At 36.2% G+C, this 21500-nt stretch overlaps 1 protein-coding gene across 4 annotated transcripts in view; it reads right to left on the reverse strand.

Moving 5' to 3' along the window:
• Nucleotides 1-1385: 1385 nt before the first annotated feature.
• CCSER1 (coiled-coil serine rich protein 1) overlaps nt 1386-21500 on the reverse strand; it is a 1491420-nt gene continuing 1471305 nt past the window's right edge. For all 4 annotated transcript variants that reach the window (XM_060416879.1, XM_027970872.2, XM_060416881.1 and 1 more), the window contains one exon: nt 1386-4603. In XM_060416879.1, coding sequence (XP_060272862.1) covers nt 4118-4603 — 486 coding nt within the window. In that variant the 3' untranslated portion in view covers nt 1386-4117. The remainder of the gene's footprint in view (nt 4604-21500) is intronic.

Raw genomic sequence — 21500 nt, forward strand, 5'->3', positions numbered from 1 at the left:
AGTGACTAGTGCTTAACTAATGTATAATGTTTGAGAAGTGGGATTCTTGGTTTAGCTGATTGGTAGCTGGTTGTCTTCTTTTATACTATGGTGCAATTCAGCTTTTTATGAGAACCCAGATTGTTCATATTTTCTATAACCCCTGCTGTGTGTGTAGACATAGCCTAGTGTTGGCATTGATAAAATTAGCACATGGAAAAAGAACAAGGGAAAAAAATTCCAGTTCTAGGAGGAGTAAATTATCAAAGAAATTTTATCTCTGATTGAATTAATTCTTGGGGTAAAAAAAAATACTATTAATAAAAACCTGATAATAAGGCCTAAATAGAATCAAGTCACAGAATGCAATCAAAATACTAGGATAAATGAATTAATGCTAAACGGATATATCACCAAGGAAAAGTCTCAGGTCATGAGGAGTGTGATTTAGGGATGAGAAGGGCAATCATACACTGCACTTCAACAGTCATCTTCCTTTCTTTTTCCTCATTGACCTGCATGGTGATTGAGTGGAGTTGTAAGTGCTATTTTGGAGCACTTTCTGCTTCTATAGATATTTGGAATTTAAAGTTTTGAAAGTAGAAATGTGGAACAAAATAAAGTTTACAAGACTACACCCAGTATTCCAGGTTACCCACAACACTGGGTTATTACTTCTTAAAAAGGAGAAAGGTGATAATGGATGTGGACAATTGTGGAGAAATTGTACTCACCAGACTGCTCCTGCTACTCTGAGTAACTAAGGGGCTAAGAAAGGTCGTGGGAGGACTAGTGGCCTAGAATCACTTATCTTGGGGGATGTGGTCCTTAAATACATGACAATAAAAAGAAAATCTTACCTCTTTTTAGGGGAAGTAGTATCCCTATGAAACACACATGAGATCAGTGAAACAAAATGTGAAGTTTTCTTTGAATTCAATTAATTACTTTGAATTCAGTAACACTCAGAAAATTAATGACAACAGGCTAGGATGAAATCTTGGAAAATACAAGGTGTGAAACACAGGTCATCAACCCACATTAATTAAGAAAATCGTTGTAAACATTTTAAGTAAATATGAGCACATCTACAAATGTTTATTGCTGACTAGTGGCTGGCTCTTTTATTTATATCTCAACCAGTAAAAACAAAACAAAACAAAACAAAACGAAACAACTTAAATGATGTGTGGCCCTAAGTCCTCACCCTGAGCATATTGATATTGATAGATTCCCACCTTTAGCACCACAGCTAGTTTCATGGTGTCACCTGCACAAAGACTGTGGCGCTTCAAATAAGAAAATACAGTTTGAGAGAGAATAATTTTGCTGTGACTGTGTTAGCATATACAATTATTCGAACAGAATCACTGAGTTCATAGAAATATAGTTGCATGGTCCAATAATTTAAAAAACGAAGACAGTTTATTTCAGGTGGAAACAGCTTTTTCTCAAAGAATATCTCTTCTTAAGTGTCCTTTAAAACACATTCTAAATTCAGAGGAGAAAATCTGCAGCAGAAATTTTACAGAGTTACTTAGGCTTAGCTACACATACACATGCACAGAAGAAACAGGAAAAGAAAGAAAAGACAACTGCTTCCGTCAGAAAAACAAGCACTTTTTCCCCCTGGTGTCATGTCTTTGGATATGTACTGCCTTGGAGAAATGTATAAATCATTTTTATACATGGAACTGTCTTAGAAAACTAGAGATTTTAGTACAAAGAAATCAATTTGTTGAAAGAATGCCCATGTGAGTACTCTATATACACAAGAGAAACTTACAAAGATCCCCTGTTTTACAGTTACTGATGTACATTAGCATAGTGGGCTTACAACTTCTCCAGGCCTGAGTTACACTTAGTATTACAAATAATATTATAACAATGCTGAAAATACTGATACAAAACAGCTTTAAGATGATTATTTCCAAAAAATATCCTTCCTTTTAAAATTGAACTGTTTAATCCAAGTTTTCTTTTTGAATGTTTCAGCTTTAAAAAAGGTTTTTTCAAGAAAATACTAGCATTTAAAACATCTCTTAAAATGTCTATTAAATGACAGATTTTCTTAAATAGATTATTTTTACAAAGTATAATTCAAAAGTCTATCTTCCAGGAAAGCAAAACTATAAACTCCAAAAGTCCAAATCAAAAACATTATTTGTGATACATAGTTCTTCCATATCCTGGGAAAAAATCCTTGATTATTTTACCGTGCTAATTTATTTACAGACTTCAAATACTCTAGTAACACACACCAACTTTCAGGACAAATGAAGCTGAATTCCACAATTAATAATCATAATTTTTCTATCATTTCATAAATACTGTTCAGCCCAAAATGCCTATCTGAATGAATTATTATAACGTGTAAAGTATAGTGGGAATTTTAGATTGCAGTGTCATTAAGCCAAGCAAATTGCAGTGTGCATTATTCTCTTTTGGCAGAATTACAAATACACAAAGAAAGAAAACATTTGGCAAACATTTGTCTTGGATGCACATGTGTTCTCCTTTGGAAAACCAAAATTATAAGTACAGTGTATCCACTAAACTCTTTACTCTTATCAATTCTAATCAAAGTTTGAAAAGTGGTCAGAATTTAATAGTTAAAGCTAGCAAGGGGATATCTAATGCCTTTTCCCCAGAGCTCAAATATACTTCTGCTTTAGGAGATGCATTTCAGCATAGCTTTAATTTTAGCAGATTTGTCAGATGCCATGCTAAAATGGCTATCCCAGTCCCTTTATTCATTTCATGAATTCTGTCTGTTAGAGTGCAAGGGACTCAGATCATGCAGTAGGTATGACAATTTCAATTCACATAAACTATGCCTACTATGGATTCAGTAATTAGCTTTTATCTTTGTGTAAGAAAACTGCTGCCCTGATTCCTACTGGTCATTTAATACTTATTAATTTATTTATATAGCTTCATATAGCTCTATTAATTAAACATAAAGAAATTATTTATCTCATGTGCATTTGCATATAAAACATTACACCTTGTTTGTTAAAGAGACATATTTGCCATCAAATGAGTTCAGTATTCCTGTCAGAGATTTATTTCTAAGATCAAATCACCAAAGTTTCCACATATTTTACTTTTTCCTGTAAATCTAGATGACTGAATATACAAAATAGTGTAAACTGGGCTACCAAGAAACTGACTTTCTGTTCCTCAATTCATCATGTGGCCATTGATATGGGTTAATGTATATAAAGCAAAACTGGGCACAGATAAAAAAAATTAAGTGAAAAATACACTAATACAAGGAAGGTGAAGTAAAATAATTGTCTTAGAGTGTTCCTTTCCTCACATTGTAAAAAAACTAAGATGATAGAACCAAGACAGTGACTTAAAGAGTGTAGCATGTCATGCTTTCTGCATCATTTGACAAAATTTAGCCAACATTCCCACCTCAGTGTCTTATGTCATAGTACTTCAACATCAATAGCAAAAACTAAAGGCAAATTTTTTCAAAGATCAGAGCTGTCATCCTCTATTTGGCTAGCAATTACTCAGTCTGAAATCCTTTGTGAACTAGTGTGAACTAAACATTTAGAGGATAAAAGAAATACTATTTTCCCCCATAATCATATGGCAAGATAAGCTTGACTGTATGTAATAGAGAGACAAATGCATCTCTGGGTTACATGCAAGCAAGCTTCATTCTTAAATAAATACACTACCAAATATAAGACTTTAAGATCCCTCTTTTTCTCTTTCTATTAACTATGTAATTTAAAATTTCTTACAATTCCTTTATCTATTTATTCCTCACATCTATTTTCACAGTAACACCATTAAGTGAACAGAGTGCTATTTGATATTACCTTCTGAAACTTCAATGCATATCAGTGACTGATGAAGATAAAAGATAAATTTCATGGCCTGTATAAAACAGCGAGATGGTCTCATTTATTTTACATATAGATAATAAAGTCTCCAAAGCTATTAAACCTAATTCAATTCACATGCCTGAACCCTCATTCTAAAAAAAAAAAAAGTACAATTCTTTGTTTATAACTAAAACTAAAAAGTAATAAGAAATACATGAAAATATGAACATGAGCTATGCACGAGAAACACTAACCATCTTATCCTACCCAGAGACAGGAATAGGGGGATTTCATTACCCGTCCTGCTGGCCCAGAGTCTGCAGCTCAGTTGTGTGTAAATTGTGATGGAGGAAAACATTTTTCCTGCTGTACATGTGTAAAGAGATTGGCCCTCTTGGCGGCTGTCCAAACCTTCCTGTAAAGGTTGAATGCTGCCGGGCTGCAGCAGCTTGGTCCTTTGGTTTCTCTGAGAACGTGGCGAGCCCTTCCGTCTTAGCTGCTGGCTTCATAGAGTTCTGCCCTACAGTGGCCCGTAAATTCTGGGTGACTTCTGTTGTGAGGGTTTCATAAGTTCCTCTTGAGTGTTTGATAACTTCAACTAGTTCTTTGTCCTTCAAAAGACTGCTGAGACATAAACTGGGGAGTTGGCAGGTCTTGCTTTTGTAGGGGCTTGCCTGGTCAGCTGCTGGGTATCTAAAATGGTCCTCGGTGGGAGTATGCATTATTTTTCTGTCCCTTGTGTTGAGATTTTGGCTCACAATTCGATTTCGATATGTAGCCTGTGGTAAAGATATGGAAAAGAAAAGATGCCTTCAAAAAAGTACCTTCACAGCATACACACAGAATACAGAGTGGTTTTCACATTTGCTTCCAAAACCCTAAGTTTTCAACCAGACTTTGAAAAACACCAATAGAATTATCTTCTCTTTTCCATTAGATTAAATTTCCCAGGACAATCCTACTATAAATAGTGGTCAAATGAATGATTTAACCACTATTAATTATCTTGGCTCTAAGAATCATTTATTAAAATACTTGTTTAAACAGCAGTTTTAAGTTGGCAACAATACTGAGAGGAAGGTATAGAGATTTTTCATACACCCTTTGCCCTCATCACATTCATAACTTTCCTCATTAGCAACATAATGGTGTTACTTTTTACCAAGGGTGAACTTACATCATAATCACCCAAAGTTCACAGCTTACCTTAAGGTCCACTCTTGGAGTAATACATTCTATGAGTTTGGACATATTTATAGTGACATATAATCATTATTATATTATCATACAGAGTATTTTCACCACCTGAAAAATCCCCTGTGTTCTGCCTACTCATCTCTCCCCACACCAATGGCAACCACTATCTCCATAGTTTTGCTTTATCAGAATGTTATGTACTTGGATCATATAGTATGTAGTCTTTTCAGATTGACTTTGTTCACTTAATAATATGCATCTAAGGTTTCTTGATGTCATTTAACAGGTTGATAGCTCATTTCTCTTCAGAGATGAACAAAAAGGCATTTTGAAATTTGTTTACATAATTTCCTAAATTTAAATTATTCAGTTTTCTCAGAGAATACATGTTATTTTAAAAAGTAATGAACATCAATATATAAAGCTTTGCATCTTTTGCTGGATTTAACATACTATATTTATATGAGTGTGTGCTCAGTGTTTCAGAGTTATCAATATAATAATTTGTATCAGCAGAGTGATAACCTAAAAATCTAAGAAACTAATGAAAGGTCACTCCAATGACCTACAGAAAACAGTTAAAAGAAATCTCAGCATGTGTTTCATTTAGACTTTTGGATGCATTTTATTAATCAAAATCGGGTGCATGAGTATACATCCATCTTCCTTCTCACAAGAAGTTTATACGCTAATGATAGGAATAAGACATAGCTTATCAAATCATGTGGTAAGGGAAGCAAAGATTACAAGCTGGCACCAGAATTCCTCATGAAGAAAGCACTGTCTTGGTTTAGAAAAATATACTCAGCTAGAAACTGACTAGCTGGATTACTGCTCTGGTGGCAAAAATGAAAGATTTATTGTTGCTAAAAGAAGATGGGGAAAGTGGAGAAAGAGTTGAGAGAGGAAAATAGGGCCCAAGGAAATAAGCTAGTACAAAACATGCTGAAGGGCCAGTGAAAATCTCTGTGTACTTGACCTCTAAATGGCATAGTTTTTCGGTACTCAACTTTTCATTGTTCCCTAGAAAGCCATTTCTCCAAGCCTGATCTCTACTTTGAGCCCTAATTTACTTATTGAGACATCATCACTTTGACTAATTAAGATTCCTAGTCTGACACACACACACACACACACACACACACACACACAAACTTGATCTTGACTCTGCACCTTATTCTTAACCCAAAATTCTCCTTCTCAATAATGGTATCATTATCAGGCCAATACCTATAAATCACCTTTGCTTTCTGTTTTTCCTCATATATCCTGTAATTCAGTCCTTGCTGATACACCACAAAGAGGCAACCTCAGCTCAACTGCTTCTCCTATATCCGGTCTAAGCCTCTGACCCAATTCTCTGGTATATATTAAGCATTTAATAAATATTTGCTGAAAAATTTTCTCTGCTTGATATGTTTATAGAGGATGTATTATATGACAAGCATTTTTCTCCTGCCCTTACATATATATATCCCTCACAAGAGTCTTTTGAGGTAGTTTCTGTTAGTTTCCATTATACAGACTAGAAAACTGAAGCACAGTGGGTTAATATTCTACAGATAGTGTAGGATTACAGTCTGCTTGATTAAACACCAATTCATCCTCTCTCCCAGTATTCCCATGGGAATATTTCTAAAATGTATCACATTTGTCTAAAATAAATTTCATGCAGAACCACACTGTAACTTAAATTGGTGCTTCTACATTATTGTTACTGAGATGAACCTCTAAAATTTTTTGTAAAACTGAGGTCTATTAGGGGATCTTAACAGGTGTCCTTATACTTAGGGATTTCAGATTGAGACATTTTGCTAATCATATCTTAAAAAAAATGTTTTAATGTTTGCAGTTTTTGATTTGTGCTAACTTAGATCCTCTCCATTACTTCTAATTTGCCATTTTAACTCTTCCATTGATCTGCAGTAAACATAGGCTGGTTATCTGGTTGTTTGAAGGAGGCATTGTATGACTTACAGAAGATGTTTTGGAACTTTTCTTGGGAGTAAGAAAATGAAATATTTTGATTCATTTTTCAGAAAAAATTTTGGCTTTTTCTTGTCTCTTTTCCATAATGCAGTTGTTTGGACCAACATAGAAATGTGAGATTTTATTTTCTCTTCATCTATGTGACTTGACTTCTATAAAATGCTTAGCTTACTTAACCATAGAATCACTTACTGATTGACAGTTCTTCAAACACTATGCTTATTATCACATCCAAATGTTAGAAAAACCATGGGAGTAAAATACTCTGAGAAAAAGAGTTTGTTTCAGAAAAAAAAGAGACAATGTTAAATTCATTATAAAAATATTCCAATTTATATATCTTTAGCTGATGCAAAGAACTGACTCATTGGAAAAGACTCTGATGCTGGGAAAGATTAAAGGCAGGAGGAGAAGGGGATGACAGAAGATGAGATGATGGATGGCATCACTGACTCAATGGACATGAGTTTGATTAAACAACTCTGGGAGTTAGTGATGGACAGGGAGGTCTGGCGTGCTATAGTCCACGAGGTCGCAAAGAGTTGGACACAGCTGAGCAACTGAACTGATTGACTGCCTGCCTGCCTGCCCATGAAAGTTGAGGAGTGGAAACTTCTTTTCCATTACTTTAACATTACATTTGGGGAAATGTTCATCATTTTCCTTATGTGGTCATTTTAACCCTCCTGGGATATTACATTAAATTGAATATGCAGTTTTAATAAGATGTACAGAAAGGGATCAAATAAGTCAATCCCACAGGCAGCTTCAGTGCTCGTTCTCTGGTATAAATTCTGATACCTACAAGATACATGAGCATCTACCATAAACAGAAACAAAATGAATGACCTTTCAATTTCTTAAAAAGCATATTTAAATCATCCATTCCTTTTTTCAAAAAAAACCCCATAATTTGCTTTTGACACCTTAGACTTTTTTTTTCTTTTTAGTTCTTGAGATGTTCATCATTAAGTCCAGGGCTCATGATGTACATGGGCAATTGCACAGCTCAGGGGCTAGTGGCATGAATTTGTGGTCAGACACAGAAGTGTTCCTCTGCTGATCTGATAAATATTTACTGACCTCTACTGAGAGCAAGGTTCTACATTACATAATGGGAAATGGCACTGTTCATAAGAGAACCAGCTCCTCCATTTAGGCAGCTTTGAAGTCTAATGGGAAAGTCAACCAGAATCAGTTTCTAGCTAAGTGACCATGGCAAGTCACTTATCTTTCCCAAATCTTCAGTTACCTCATCTGTGAGAGAAAGATTTATCTTCAAACCTGTATCTGTGTACAGAATTATTGTTAAGATTCAATGAACTACCTTGTATAAAATACCTAATATTACATCTGAAGAATAGTTATCTTGATGAGAGCAACAAAAATAAGTAGAGTCCCTGTTGGGTTATGAAGAAAGCAGGGTCTGCAGAGGCAGAAGTTAAACTCTATGCAATTAATCTATCTCAGGTAATCCCAGAGGAAGAGCTGAAGCTAGGATGACTCCTCAGAGTTGTCTCCAACTTAAGCAAGTGGTTGTGAACCTTATACTCTTGTATCAACAAGTTATTGGACATTGGTAATCTCTGGGAAAGGGGTGTAACCACGAATGACTAGGCTATTTTTTTTTTTTTTGAAGGGAACTTACTTGAATGCTAACTTTTTTACCAACTGAGAAAATGAAGGGTTTAGTTGTGAAAGTATGTGTGTGTTTGTCATGGTATAATTTGGCATAATGGAAAGAACCCTGAACCTTCAGTGAAAGACTGTAATCTTGTGTATGTTGCTATCGAACTGTGTGAACTTTGATGAACAAATGAATTTTTCTGGGCGTTGTTTCTGAGCCTATTGAAAGAGATGACAAAAATGGAAGTCAACGATTAGATATTGAAAAAGTCTAAAATTTATTCAATTTTATCCCAGTTCTAAAAGCCTACATTTTTAAGTATATAGTTTATTCTGTGTAGACAAACACAGGAAAGACCCCCTTAATTCCAAATGTGTTTTGGTGCGCGCATGCGCACGCACGCACACACACACACGCACACACACACGCACACACACACGCACACACACTTGGCTGCAGTGATTCAGAGGGATCATGCTGCCCAGAGGGAGCTTGTAGTGCATATACCTAGCCGCATCTTTTGCAAAAGCAGAATTAAATTTCTACAAGCTAATATAATTATGTTAAGTTTTAGACAATTTAGTTCTCAAACAGTTATTTTATTACCTTTCCTTAGAGTTCATAATAGAAGATGAATGGATGGCAAATTTAGTGATTAATAAGTCAATATTGAAGTTATATTAAAATCTGTTCTTTACTTCCCTATATTTTTTTCCTCTCATTTCATCAATAGAGCATACGATCTGCATTTCACTGAATTCACAGTGACTGATTTTAAAACACATGATTTTACATACCACTAAGAAAGAAAAATCTTATGATGCTAATTAAGAACAAACAAAAACGACTCTCCTTCTTTATCAATGGTGTGATCCATTCACCAGTCACACCAGCCTCTCATTCCAATTTCTTCTTTCTCCACTTTCCTTTCTTAGGCTTGATAGATAGTCCTTTTGCATTTGTCTCAATGATACAACTTCATTTATGTGTAAGTATATTCTTTCTTTTGATAAAGCATTTGGTTTTTAATTTAGAGAGAATATGGAAGTGAAGGTAACAATATTACATTTTTTCACTAATAGTTACATACAAAATAATATTTGCTATAAAATCAAATCATAGTAAAAACTTTTTGAAAATATTATTATTGGTAATTTAATATATGTAGTGCAAACACTGCATATAACTGCATCGAAGAAAGGACAATACGAAGCTATGATAAAAATCCACATGTACTCCACTGCAACATGGTTGAAAGCATTAACTGGAAGATTTATCCTGATTTTAGGGGTTTTTATTACATTTAAACATTGGCTGATTTCTGATACAAAGTGGACATACAGTAATTATGCCAATGTGCATAGCCCAATTTTCACTGAGACAGGATGTAACAATGATAGAATTAACAAGGAGGGGAATCATGTTTCAATCAGAAATAAATTTTTTCTGAATTTGTTTTCATGTGTGTGACCTATGCTGGTAATTGCCAAAATGTTATCAGGCAAAGACTTCCTAATTTATCACAGAGATTAAAACTTAGCACATGACTGATTATTGTATTTGATTTTAAGATATATTTTTCTGCAAATGTTCTCTACTTAACTCAAAATATTGTTTTACAATGAGAATTTTTCCTGAACAAAAATAAATATTGAAATAATTCCTAATAACTAGCTAGAAAAAAGTTATTAATTAGAAAAATTGTTAATATTAAAGAGTATTTTAACAAATCATAAAGGTTACTGAAAATAACATAATTTGAATGTAAATAACATATGTATATGAAAATATGTTAAAGTGAGCCCAAATTATCACTGCTCAGAGTTCTTGTAGCAGGAGTAACTCTTGGGTAACTGATACTGAGAACTTGCCTCCTGAATAAGGTTTATGGTTTCCTACTAATGAGCTTCTCAATCAGGGAAGTAACACATACAATGAAGAATACTGTATGTGTTACATTCAAGAATAGACACTTTGATGCCTACTTACTTCTACACCCAAGCCAACTAAAATAAAAGTTTCATAAGGTCCGGGACATTGCTTGCTTTCTTTTATGCTGAATCCACCGCTCCCAATAGTGCCTGGCATTTACCAGTAACTCCCTGATAATTACATAGTCCAGAGTGACAATCATAGGTTTTATCAGTAAGGAAAAACACATCTAATATGAAATTTTCTTTCTCTTGGCACTTTTCTCTAGTAGATGAGTTGATTACTTTGATTTTTATGAATTGATATATTACCTGAATCATAAACTACCAAGCACTGGTAGTATATATTTTGCCTCCTTTCTTGAAAGTAGTGGGGAATGTCAACTTTTCAGGGATGTTTTTGTAGCTTCACCTCCCCTTTGGTTGTACTTTCCCCAATAAAAAGCAAGACATATATGTTACTATAAAATATACCTGGAAGAAATAAACACCTTTCATAGCCACAAAAGCAACATGACATCATATCTAAAGCACTGGATATCAAAGCAACTGGAAAAAAATATCTTGCAGTACGTTTTTTCACTACTGTAGAAAATGAATTAAAAAGGAGTTATTGCACAGCAGCACTTCTTAATCTCTCTCTTCTCCATGTGTCAACATGACACAGAGAGACATTTCCTTAGCCAAAAGCTGGGTTATGGAAATACTCCCAATAAAATCTCTTTAACTCAAGGTCTTTATCTTTCATTTACACAAACATTTTGGATTCAGAAATAAAAAGAATTATCAGAATCTAGTTCAATTTATAAAAAGAATAAATTTTGATGCTTGAGTAGTGGTAGCAATGTTACTTAAGGTACAGATACAACAGACGACTGAGACCCCATTTGACACAGGTCTTGTATCTTGCAGATTAATAGAACAGGTCACTTCATTAGTACAGAAAATAAATGACAAAGGCATGAGTTGAGGCAGCAGAATAAATGACAGAACATTCTACAGTAATATATTCTCTTAATTACTAAAATGTATCAATACATAAGTCTACAGGAAGAATAATATAAACTTTTAATACAGTGATCTCAAGAAGCCATCTCTATTTACTGTAAAATATGGTTACACATATGAAGAGTGCTTTGACTAAAGACATGTACAATATTATTGCTCATTGAGTAAACTATCAAAATCTGTAAATAAGTGTTCATTGTAACAATCTCCATTTTCATTACTGTAAATATACAGTAATGAAAAAAATTTTGTCTGTAAATCCCCTTTTACCCAAAGTGTGAGCAAATTTGCTTCTAAAATACAAACTGGAATTTTTCAACACCTTTAATGGTGTGTACTGAGTTTCCTCATTGTGTCTTCAATGTAAACTTCATCTTCACTATTTTTTTCTTTCTATTCATTAATCCCTAGAGACAGACATAGAGACCTCTGTCACATCCTTTCTTTAGTAATGTTTATAAGTTCTCTTAAATAAAGGATAAATCAACATTGTGACACATTTTAGAGAAGAATTAAAAGGAGTATTCTGTACATTGGATAAGGAAATGGCAAACCACTCCAGTATCCTTGCCTTGAAAATCCCATGGACAGAGGAGCCTGCTGGGCTGCAGTCCTTGGGGTTGCAAAGAGTCAGGCGCAACTGAGTGACTAACACTTAACACATTCCGTACATAGTCCCCTTCCCACTGATGCATGCATCTTAAGGAAACTCTCTTGTCTAGCTTTCAGAGGATGGGTTCTATAATCTTCCAAATAAATGCTGTACCACTATCTATGGACTCTACTCTTTAAGGAGACAAAAATCTTTCTTGGTAAAACTCCATCATGCTAGTTTCTAATTTAGTTTTAATGAAGTCCACAGTTGACTTAACCCTGAGTCTATTAGAGAACTGAGTTGTATATAGTGAATTAAAATGAAGCCAAGGAAAAGACAATTGTAGGATTCACATTCTTGAGAAAGCATTATTTGCCTTTATGAAATTCTAAGGAAGCCTTGAATCTTGGACAAGACAGAACAAAATTAATGTACAACAACAACAAAAATGCAGTAATGCAGTGATCAATGTTTTTAAGACCTAGTTGTCTATTGGTGCCTGATAGTGAGAAGATCTGAGGTGGGAAAGAATTCTCAAATATACCAAACTTGAGAGAGGAGATAATTAGATTTAGAAAAATGATTAGATAGCAGATAAGTCACTTTACCTCAGATCTTATTTATAATAATAGCTAAGATTGAGTGACCATTTGGAATATGCCAAGTTATGTGCTATGTTTCATATATTAATAACTTTCTATTATTTTATTATACCCATTTAATGACAAAGAAACTGAGGCGCTTACACATCAATCCTACCAGGATTCCAGGATTTAGTGAGTAGCATGATGTGAATTAGAACTCAAGCTCTAAGGCATGGGTTTCTCAGCCTCAGCACTATTTACACTGGGGATTATATATTTTTTGCTGTAGGGGACTGCCCAGTGGATTACAGGCTGCTTGTCACCATCCTTTGCCTCTGCCTGTAGGTGCCAGATGCACCTGCACCCAGTCATAGCAAACAGAAAAATCTCCAGACAGTGCCAAGTGTCTCCTGAAAGGTATCACTGTCCCCAGCTGAGAATTACTTGCCTGAGCAATAATGCTTCTCTAAATCAGGCAAATAAAAGTGACCAATGCAGTATCTCTGAAAATAAAAGTCATATACATATACTACTATCCTTAAAAAAAAATCATTTACAGCCACTAGGAAAGTGAAATTAAGCTTTAGTAATTTTTACTTCACAAACACATATAATACTTATTATACACTAGACACTCTTCTGGGCCTTTACAATTCACAATTTAAAAAAATATTAACTCATTTATTAACCCAATACAATGTACTAATAAACACTGGAAATATGTATAAATATAAATCTTGCTCAACAATAACAATAAAAAACACAGCATGATGCATAAAACCCAAAGGTTTTGTCTTAAAAAATAACTTTCTCCACATGGAGGAATGCTAATGGAATGTCATGAACTACTTAAAAAGCAAATTTTGATTTTTCACTACATAATATATTAGCATGGGGTGAATCGGTAGACCTGAAATGTGTCTCTTTGTCAATAACAATCACTTAAATGTCAGTATAAACTCAAGCCATATTTATTAAAAACAACTGTCCTTTTCCTGTCATCACTGAGGAATAGGATTTTTAAAGCAGTTATAAATACAGGACATTTCTCTGCAGAAGTGTTGGCACATTGCTGCATCTGTTTTTACCCTTAGATGTGGAATCTGTTTTCGGTGATAAAGAAGAGTTTTTCTTAAAGGTCTAGAAACACTCTACCACAGAGAGATTGTATAGAGAAGTAGTTACTGCTTTGCAAGCAAGAAGCTTTGTCATAAGTTGAAGTAATAACCAAAAAGAAACATTCAAAGGTTCTGGCAGACAAGACCTACTTTTTTCAGATACCACAAATTACCAAGAGGAAATTGTTTGGAGTTAAATTACTTCTTCTGGCTCAGTCTCACTCCTAAATTCCTTAGGGAAAACTAAATCCTCCTGGTGGGCATGTAGGATTCAACCAGGGTTAGAGGACATGCATAAGATAAGCAACATGAATGTTAATAAAGTCAGCTAAAGGCCTGGTTCCTGAGAGAGGAAGACCAAGGCATCAACCTCACCCGAGATAAGTGAAAGCATGCAACAGCTTTCCCACAAGCCAGTAGGGCTGTTCTGTTTATAACTAAATGGGTTCTGAAAAGAACAAAATTCTGAAGAACAACAATGAGTTGTCTTTAGAACTAATATGTGTGTATTGTAACCCATTCAGTGTCAATAATTCTTTTTAGTAAAATATTTAAATGAGAATTTCAAACAATCGCTGCTTATAATAGCAATAAGGGTGAATGATTAAGGATTCAATTCAGAAGAAACCTAAAAAAGTATAATTCTGTACAACTGATATTCCAGAAAAGTGTGATTTCTAAATAAAAGACTAAGTGTTTAAGCTAATTTTATATGTCTAAGGGAAAGGAATAGGGAATAATTTTTATGTGTTTGCATAGGAATGCAAAATAGTGGACAGTTACTGTGGTTTAACCACATGAAAAATTAATCTCTTGTTTAGATAGGCAGATGCCTAATATCTGGCACATATTAGATAGCACTCTTTTATTTAAAATTTTACTGAAATATAGTAGGTTAACAATGTTGTATTAATTTATGCTGTATAACAAATTAATTATTATACATATTCTTTTTTCATTTTCTTTTCTCCTGTTTTATCACAGGATATTGAAAAAATATAGGCTCCTGTGCTGAACAGTAGGATGTTATTGTTTAAATAAATCCTATATAGAATAGTTTGTACCTTCTAATCCCAAACTCCCAATCCTTCCCTTCCTCACCTCTCTCCCCCCTCTTGACAACCACAAATCTGTTCTCTATATCTGTGAATGTTTCTGTTCCATAAAAATGTTCATTTGTGTTTTATTTTAGATTCCACATATAAGTGATATCGTACATATTTCCCTTTGTGGTTTACTTCATTTATTATGATAGTCTCTGGGTTCATCCATGTTGCTGCAAATGGCATTACTGTATTCATTTTATGACTGAATAGTATTTCATTGTGTTTATGTACCATAGATTCTTTATTCACTCATCTGTTGAGGGACATTTTGTTTCCATGTCGTTTTTATTATAAATGGTGCAGCAGTGAACATCAGGGTGCACGTATCTTTACAAATTATAGTTTTGTTTGGATTTATGCCCAGGAGTGGGACTGCTGAATCATATGGCAACTCTATTTTTAGTCTTTTTGAGGAACTTCCATACTGTTTTCCACAGTGGCTGTGCCAATTTACCTGTAGGTCCCTTTTCTCCACATCCTCTCCAGCATTTGTTATTGTAGACATTTTAATAATGGCCATTCCGACTGGTGTAAGTTGGTACCTCCTCATAGTTGTTTTTTTTTTTTTTTTGCTTGTTCTTTTCTTTCTTTTTTTTTTTTTAAATTTTTTTTTTTTAGTTTTGTATTTTTTAAATTTTAAAATCTTTAATTCTTACATGCATTCCCAAACATGAACCCCCTCCCACCTCCCTCCCCATAACATCTTTCTGGGTCATCCCCATGCACCAGCCCCAAGCATGCTGCATCCTGCGTCAGACATAGACTGGCGATTCAATTCACATGATAGTATACATGTTAGAATGTCATTCTCCCAAATCATCCCACCCTCTCCCTCTCCCTCTGAGTCCAAAAGTCCGTTATACACATCTGTGTCTCTTTCCCTGTCTTGCATACAGGGTCGTCATTGCCATCTTCCTAAATTCCATATATATGTGTTAGTATACTGTATTGGTGTTTTTCTTTCTGGCTTACTTCACTCTGTATAATCGGCTCCAGTTTCATCCATCTCATCAGAACTGATTCAAATGAATTCTTTTTAACGGCTGAGTAATACTCCATTGTGTATATGTACCATTGCTTTCTTATCCATTCATCTCCTGATGGACATCTAGGTTGTTTCCATGTCCTGGCTATTATAAACAGTGCTGCGATGAACATTGGGGTATATGTGTCTCTTTCAATTCTGGTTTCCTCGGTGTGTATGCCCAGAAGTGGGATTGCTGGGTCATAAGGTAGTTCTATTTGCAATTTTTTAAGGAATCTCCACACTGTTCTCCATAGTGGCTGTACTAGTTTGCATTCCCACCAACAGTGTAGGAGGGTTCCCTTTTCTCCACACCCTCGCCAGCATTTATTGCTTGCAGATTTTTGGATCGCAGCCATTCTGACTGGTGTGAAGTGGTACCTCATTGTGGTTTTGATTTGCATTTCTCTAATAATGAGTGATGTTGAGCATCTTTTCATGTGTTTGTTAGCCATCCGTATGTCTTCTTTGGAGAAATGTCTATTTAGTTCTTTGGCCCATTTTTTGATAGGGTCGTTTATTTTTCTGGAGTTGAGCTGCAGAAGTTGCTTGTATATTTTTGAGATTAGTTGTTTGTCAGTTGCTTCATTTGCTATTATTTTCTCCCATTCAGAAGGCTGTCTTTTCACCTTGCTTATATTTTCCTTTGTTGTGCAGAAGCTTTTAATTTTAATTAGATCCCATTTGTTTATTTTTGCTTTTATTTCCAGCATTCTGGGAGGTGGATCATAGAGGATCCTGCTGTGATTTATGTCTGAGAGTGTTTTGCCTATGTTCTCCTCTAGGAGTTTTATAGTTTCTGATCTTACATTTAGATCTTTAATCCATTTTGAGTTTATTTTTGTGTGCGGTGTTAGAAAGTGATCTAGTTTCATTCTTTTACAAGTGGTTGACCAGTTTTCCCAGCACCACTTGTTAAAGAGATTGTCTTTACTCCATTGTATATTCTTGCCTCCTTTGTCAAAGATAAGGTGTCCATATGTGTGTGGATTTATCTCTGGGCTTTCTATTTTGTTCCATTGATCTATATGTCTGTCTTTGTGCCAGTACCATACTGTCTTGATGACTGTGGCTTTGTAGTAGAGCCTGAAGTCAGGCAAGTTGATTCCTCCAGTTCCATTCTTCTTTCTCAAGATTGCTTTGGCTATTCGAGGTTTTTTGTATTTCCATACAAATCTTGAAATTATTTGTTCTACTTCTGTGAAAAATGTGGCTGGTAGCTTGATAGGGATTGCATTGAATTTGTAAATTGCTTTGGGTAGTATACTCATTTTCACTATATTGATTCTTCCAATCCATGAACATGGTATATTTCTCCATCTATTAGTGTCCTCTTTGATTTCTTTCATCAGTGTTTTATAGTTTTCTATATGCTCTACATGGAAAACCCTAAAGACTCCACCAGAAAATTACTAGAGATCATCAATGAATATAGTAAAGTTGCAGGATATAAAATCAACACACAGAAATCCCTTGCATTCCTATACACGAATAATGAGAAAGTAGAAAAAGAAATTAAGGAAACAATTCCATTCACCATTGCAACGAAAAGAATAAAATACTTAGGAATATATCTACCTAAAGAAACTAAAGACCTATATATAGAAAACCTCCTCATAGTTTTGATTTGCATGTCTCTGATAATTAATTGTGATGAGCATCTTTTCATGTGCCTATTGGCCTCTGTATGTCTTCTCTGAATAAAAGGGTGCTTGGGGCTGGTACACTGGGATGACCCAGAGGGATGGAATGGCGAGGGAGGTGGGAGGGGGGTTCAGGATGGGGAACACATGTACACCCATGGTGGATTCATATCAATGTAAGGCAAAACCACTACAATATTGTAAAGTAATTAGCCTCCAATTAAAATAAATAAATTTATATTTTATTTATTTATTTTTACAATGAAATGGCTTTTAGTGTTCACAGAGTTATGCATCCATCACCACAGTCAAATTTAGAACATTTTCATCACTCCATAATGAAACCCAGTTCCCATGAGCAATCACTTCCTTTGCTCCTCTCCTCTCTCCATGGCAATCTCTAATTCCCTTTGTTTTCTATGAGTTTGCCTGTTTTGAACATTTCATACAAGTGCATTTTGTGATTGCCTTCTTTCACTTAGCATCATGTCTAAGGTTTGTCTATTTGGTAATATTTATCAGTACTTCATTTGTTTTTATTGTTGAGTAATATTCCATTGTATGGATATACCACATTTTGTTCATTCATTCATTAGTCAGTGAATTCATTACTCAGTATCTGGGTTGTTTCCACTTTTCCAGGGTCTTTCCTTGTGGCTCAGAGGTAAAGAATCCACCTGCCAATGCAGGAGATGTGGGTTTGATCCTGGGTTGGGAAGATCCCCTGGAGAAGGAAATGGCAACCCAGTATTCCTGCCTGGAAAATCCCAGGGACAGAGGAGCCTGGGAGGCTACAGTCTTGAGGTTTCCAAAGAGTAGGTAGCAGCAGAACATGCATGGACTTTTACAGATATTCCCCACATGAAAAATGCTACTCAGAAAATATCTGTAAAGTTTATTTATAGTTGTATGCTTTAGTTATCTTGGTATAGATCTGGGAATGACATTGCTGGGTGATACGGTAACTCTATATTTAACACATTGGGGAACTGTTAAAAGTGTTGGGAAAGTGACTACACTACTTGGTATGAGAGTTCTACCACCAATGTACAAAGGGTCCCTGACTTAGGATTGTTCAACTTACAGTTTTTCAACTTTACAATGGTACAAAAGCAATAAATATTGTAGCAGAAATGGTACTTTGAATTTCGAGTTTTGATTTTTTTTTCCCCCTGAGCTAGCAACTCTCATGATGCTGGGTGTCAGCAGCAAGCTACGGCTTCCAGGCAGCCCCATCACCATGGGGGCAAACAACTGACACACTTACAATTCTGTACCTATACGACCATTCTGTTTTTCACTTTCAGTACAGTATTCAATAAGTTACATGAAACATTCATCATTGTATTATAAAGTAAACTTTGTCCTAGATAATTTTGACCACATATAGCTAATGTAAATGTTCTGAGCATGTTTGAGGTAGGCTAGACTTAGCTATGATGTTCTATATGTTAGCTGTATTAAATGCATTTTCAACTTAGGATATTTTCAACTTGATAGATTTATCAAGAAGTAACCCTACTGTATGGAGAAGGAAATGGCAACCCACTCCAGTACTCTTGCCTGGAAAATTCCATGGATGGAGGAGCCTGGTAGGCTGCAGTCCATGGGGTCTCTAAGAGTCGGACAAGACTGAGCGACTTCACTTTCACTTTTCACTTTCCTGCATTGGAGAAGGAAATGGCAACCCACTCCAGTGTTCTTGCCTGGAGAATCCCAGGGACGCAGGAGCCTGGTGGGCTGCCGTCTATGGGGTCACACAGAGTTGGACACGACTGAAGCAACTTAGCAGCAGCAGCAACCCTACTGTAAGTTGAAGAAGATCTGTATAGGAGTCCAAATTCTTCATTTCTTTATACATTTTTGTTGTCAGTCTTTTTTTTTTTTTAAATTTTAATTATCCTGCTGCTGCTGCTGCTGCTGCTAAGTCGCTTCAGTCGTGTCCAACTCTGTGTGACCCCATAGATATCAGCCCACCAGGCTCCCCCGTCCCTGGGATTCTCTAGGCAAGAATACTGGAGTGGGTTGCCATTTCCTAAGGAGTGTAAAGTGATAGCTCAATGTGTTTTTTCTCAGTGTGGTTATGACTTGCATTTTCCTAATGATTAACAATGTTGAGAAGTTTTTCATGTGCCTATTAGTCATTTGTGTATCTTCTTTGAAGAAGTGTCTTTTCAAATTCTTTGCCCATTTTTAATTGGATTATCTCTCTTTTCATTGTTGAAGGATGAGTTTTTTACATAGTCTAGATATAACTTTATCAGACATGATTTGCAGTTAACTTCTGTTTTGTAAACTTTTGCTTTCTTGACGGTTCCTTTGAAATACAACATTTTTTTAAACTTATTTATTTTATTATTGTTTTTTTACTTTACAATATTTTATTGGTTTTGCCATACATCAACATGAATCCACCACAGGTGTACACGTGTTCCCCATCCTGGACCCCCCTCCCACCTCCCTGCCCATACCATCCCTCTGGGTCATCCCAGTGCACCAGCCCCATGCATCCTGCATCGAACCTGAACTGGCTATTCGTTTCTTATATGATATTATACATGTTTCAATGCCATTCTCTGAAATCATCCCACCCTCTCCCTCTCCCACAGAGTCCAAAATACTGTTCTATACATCTATGTCTCTTTTGCTTTCTCGCATACAGGGTTATCGTTACTGTCTTTCTAAATTCCATATATATGCGTTCGTATAATAAAATGCACACACAAAACAATGGTCATGTAGAAATGTCTTCTAAGCATGACCAGTCTGGCATAGAACTTTCTATTCTTCCTCCTCAAGGTCTTGCATTCGACGTCCTCCAACCCACTGAATTATCGGGGACTTCGGTGGCTCCAGAAGTTGCTTCTAGACGTAATCAAACAACTCCATTTCGAAAAGTCATTTCCAGAAGACATTTCTTTTCTATAGTTTTTTTTTTTTTAAACAAATGGGCATTTACAAGACGTGATTTTTCTAACTATTTTATCATACGTCGGCAACCTCTTTACATGTAGGAGGCCTAGATGTAGTGAAAGTTTTCTTTTGAAAGGTTGGAGGTAAAGTTGAGAGCAGTTTTTTCCTATTATATACACAGGCCTTTTATCAGCGGCCAGTAAATCTTCCCAGGGGGCGGCGGGCACTTTCTGTTGGCCACAAGGAGTATGTTATTCTACCATTTCTATCTTCCGACATCAATGTCTCGATAGAACGACGATCACCGCCCGCTGGCCCGCTAACGTTTCACCCGTCGTCGACCGCAGCTCCGCTCACCTTGCGGTCCGTTAAGGCCTTGGTCTGTCTGTCCAGACGAGGTGAGGTCTCGTCCAACTGGGACAGAGCGGTCACCTCAGGTCGCGGATCCGCGTGGTCCCAAGGCCTATGGGTGGACGAGCTGGCGTCCACGATCTTTCCCGGGCGTCCGAGGCTCTAACTGCTCTCCTCGGAGTTAGAGCGGCTGCCATTCTTCTAGTCCTGCCACACCCGATGCCCAAAGGCACCATGTTCTCGGTGGTCAGGCAGAGGCTTCGCCTAAGCCCAAGCCCTGCAGCTCTGGGTGAGGAGACCCAGCGGTCGGCAGGATCCTGGTTCGGAGGGGCCGCCACCATTAGGTCGCGGCAGTGGGGGTTAGCAGAGAGGTTCACGGCTGCTTCCAGTCTTGGGCCCTGCCAACTGCGGCCTCGGCGACCGCTCTGCAAAACACACCCGAGAAATGTCCTGGGGTCCCCCAGTTCACCTACCGACCAGAGGCCGGAGGGCCTGAAGGGCCCCGGGGTAGAAGGCCACAACCCACTTCTAGCCGCACTCTCTGCCAGAACCTAAATTTGTATTTTAAAAAAATGTCTATTTAGGTCTTC

Source organism: Ovis aries, chromosome 6 (genome assembly GCF_016772045.2).
Source record: "Ovis aries strain OAR_USU_Benz2616 breed Rambouillet chromosome 6, ARS-UI_Ramb_v3.0, whole genome shotgun sequence".
Lineage (NCBI taxonomy): Eukaryota > Metazoa > Chordata > Mammalia > Artiodactyla > Bovidae > Ovis > Ovis aries.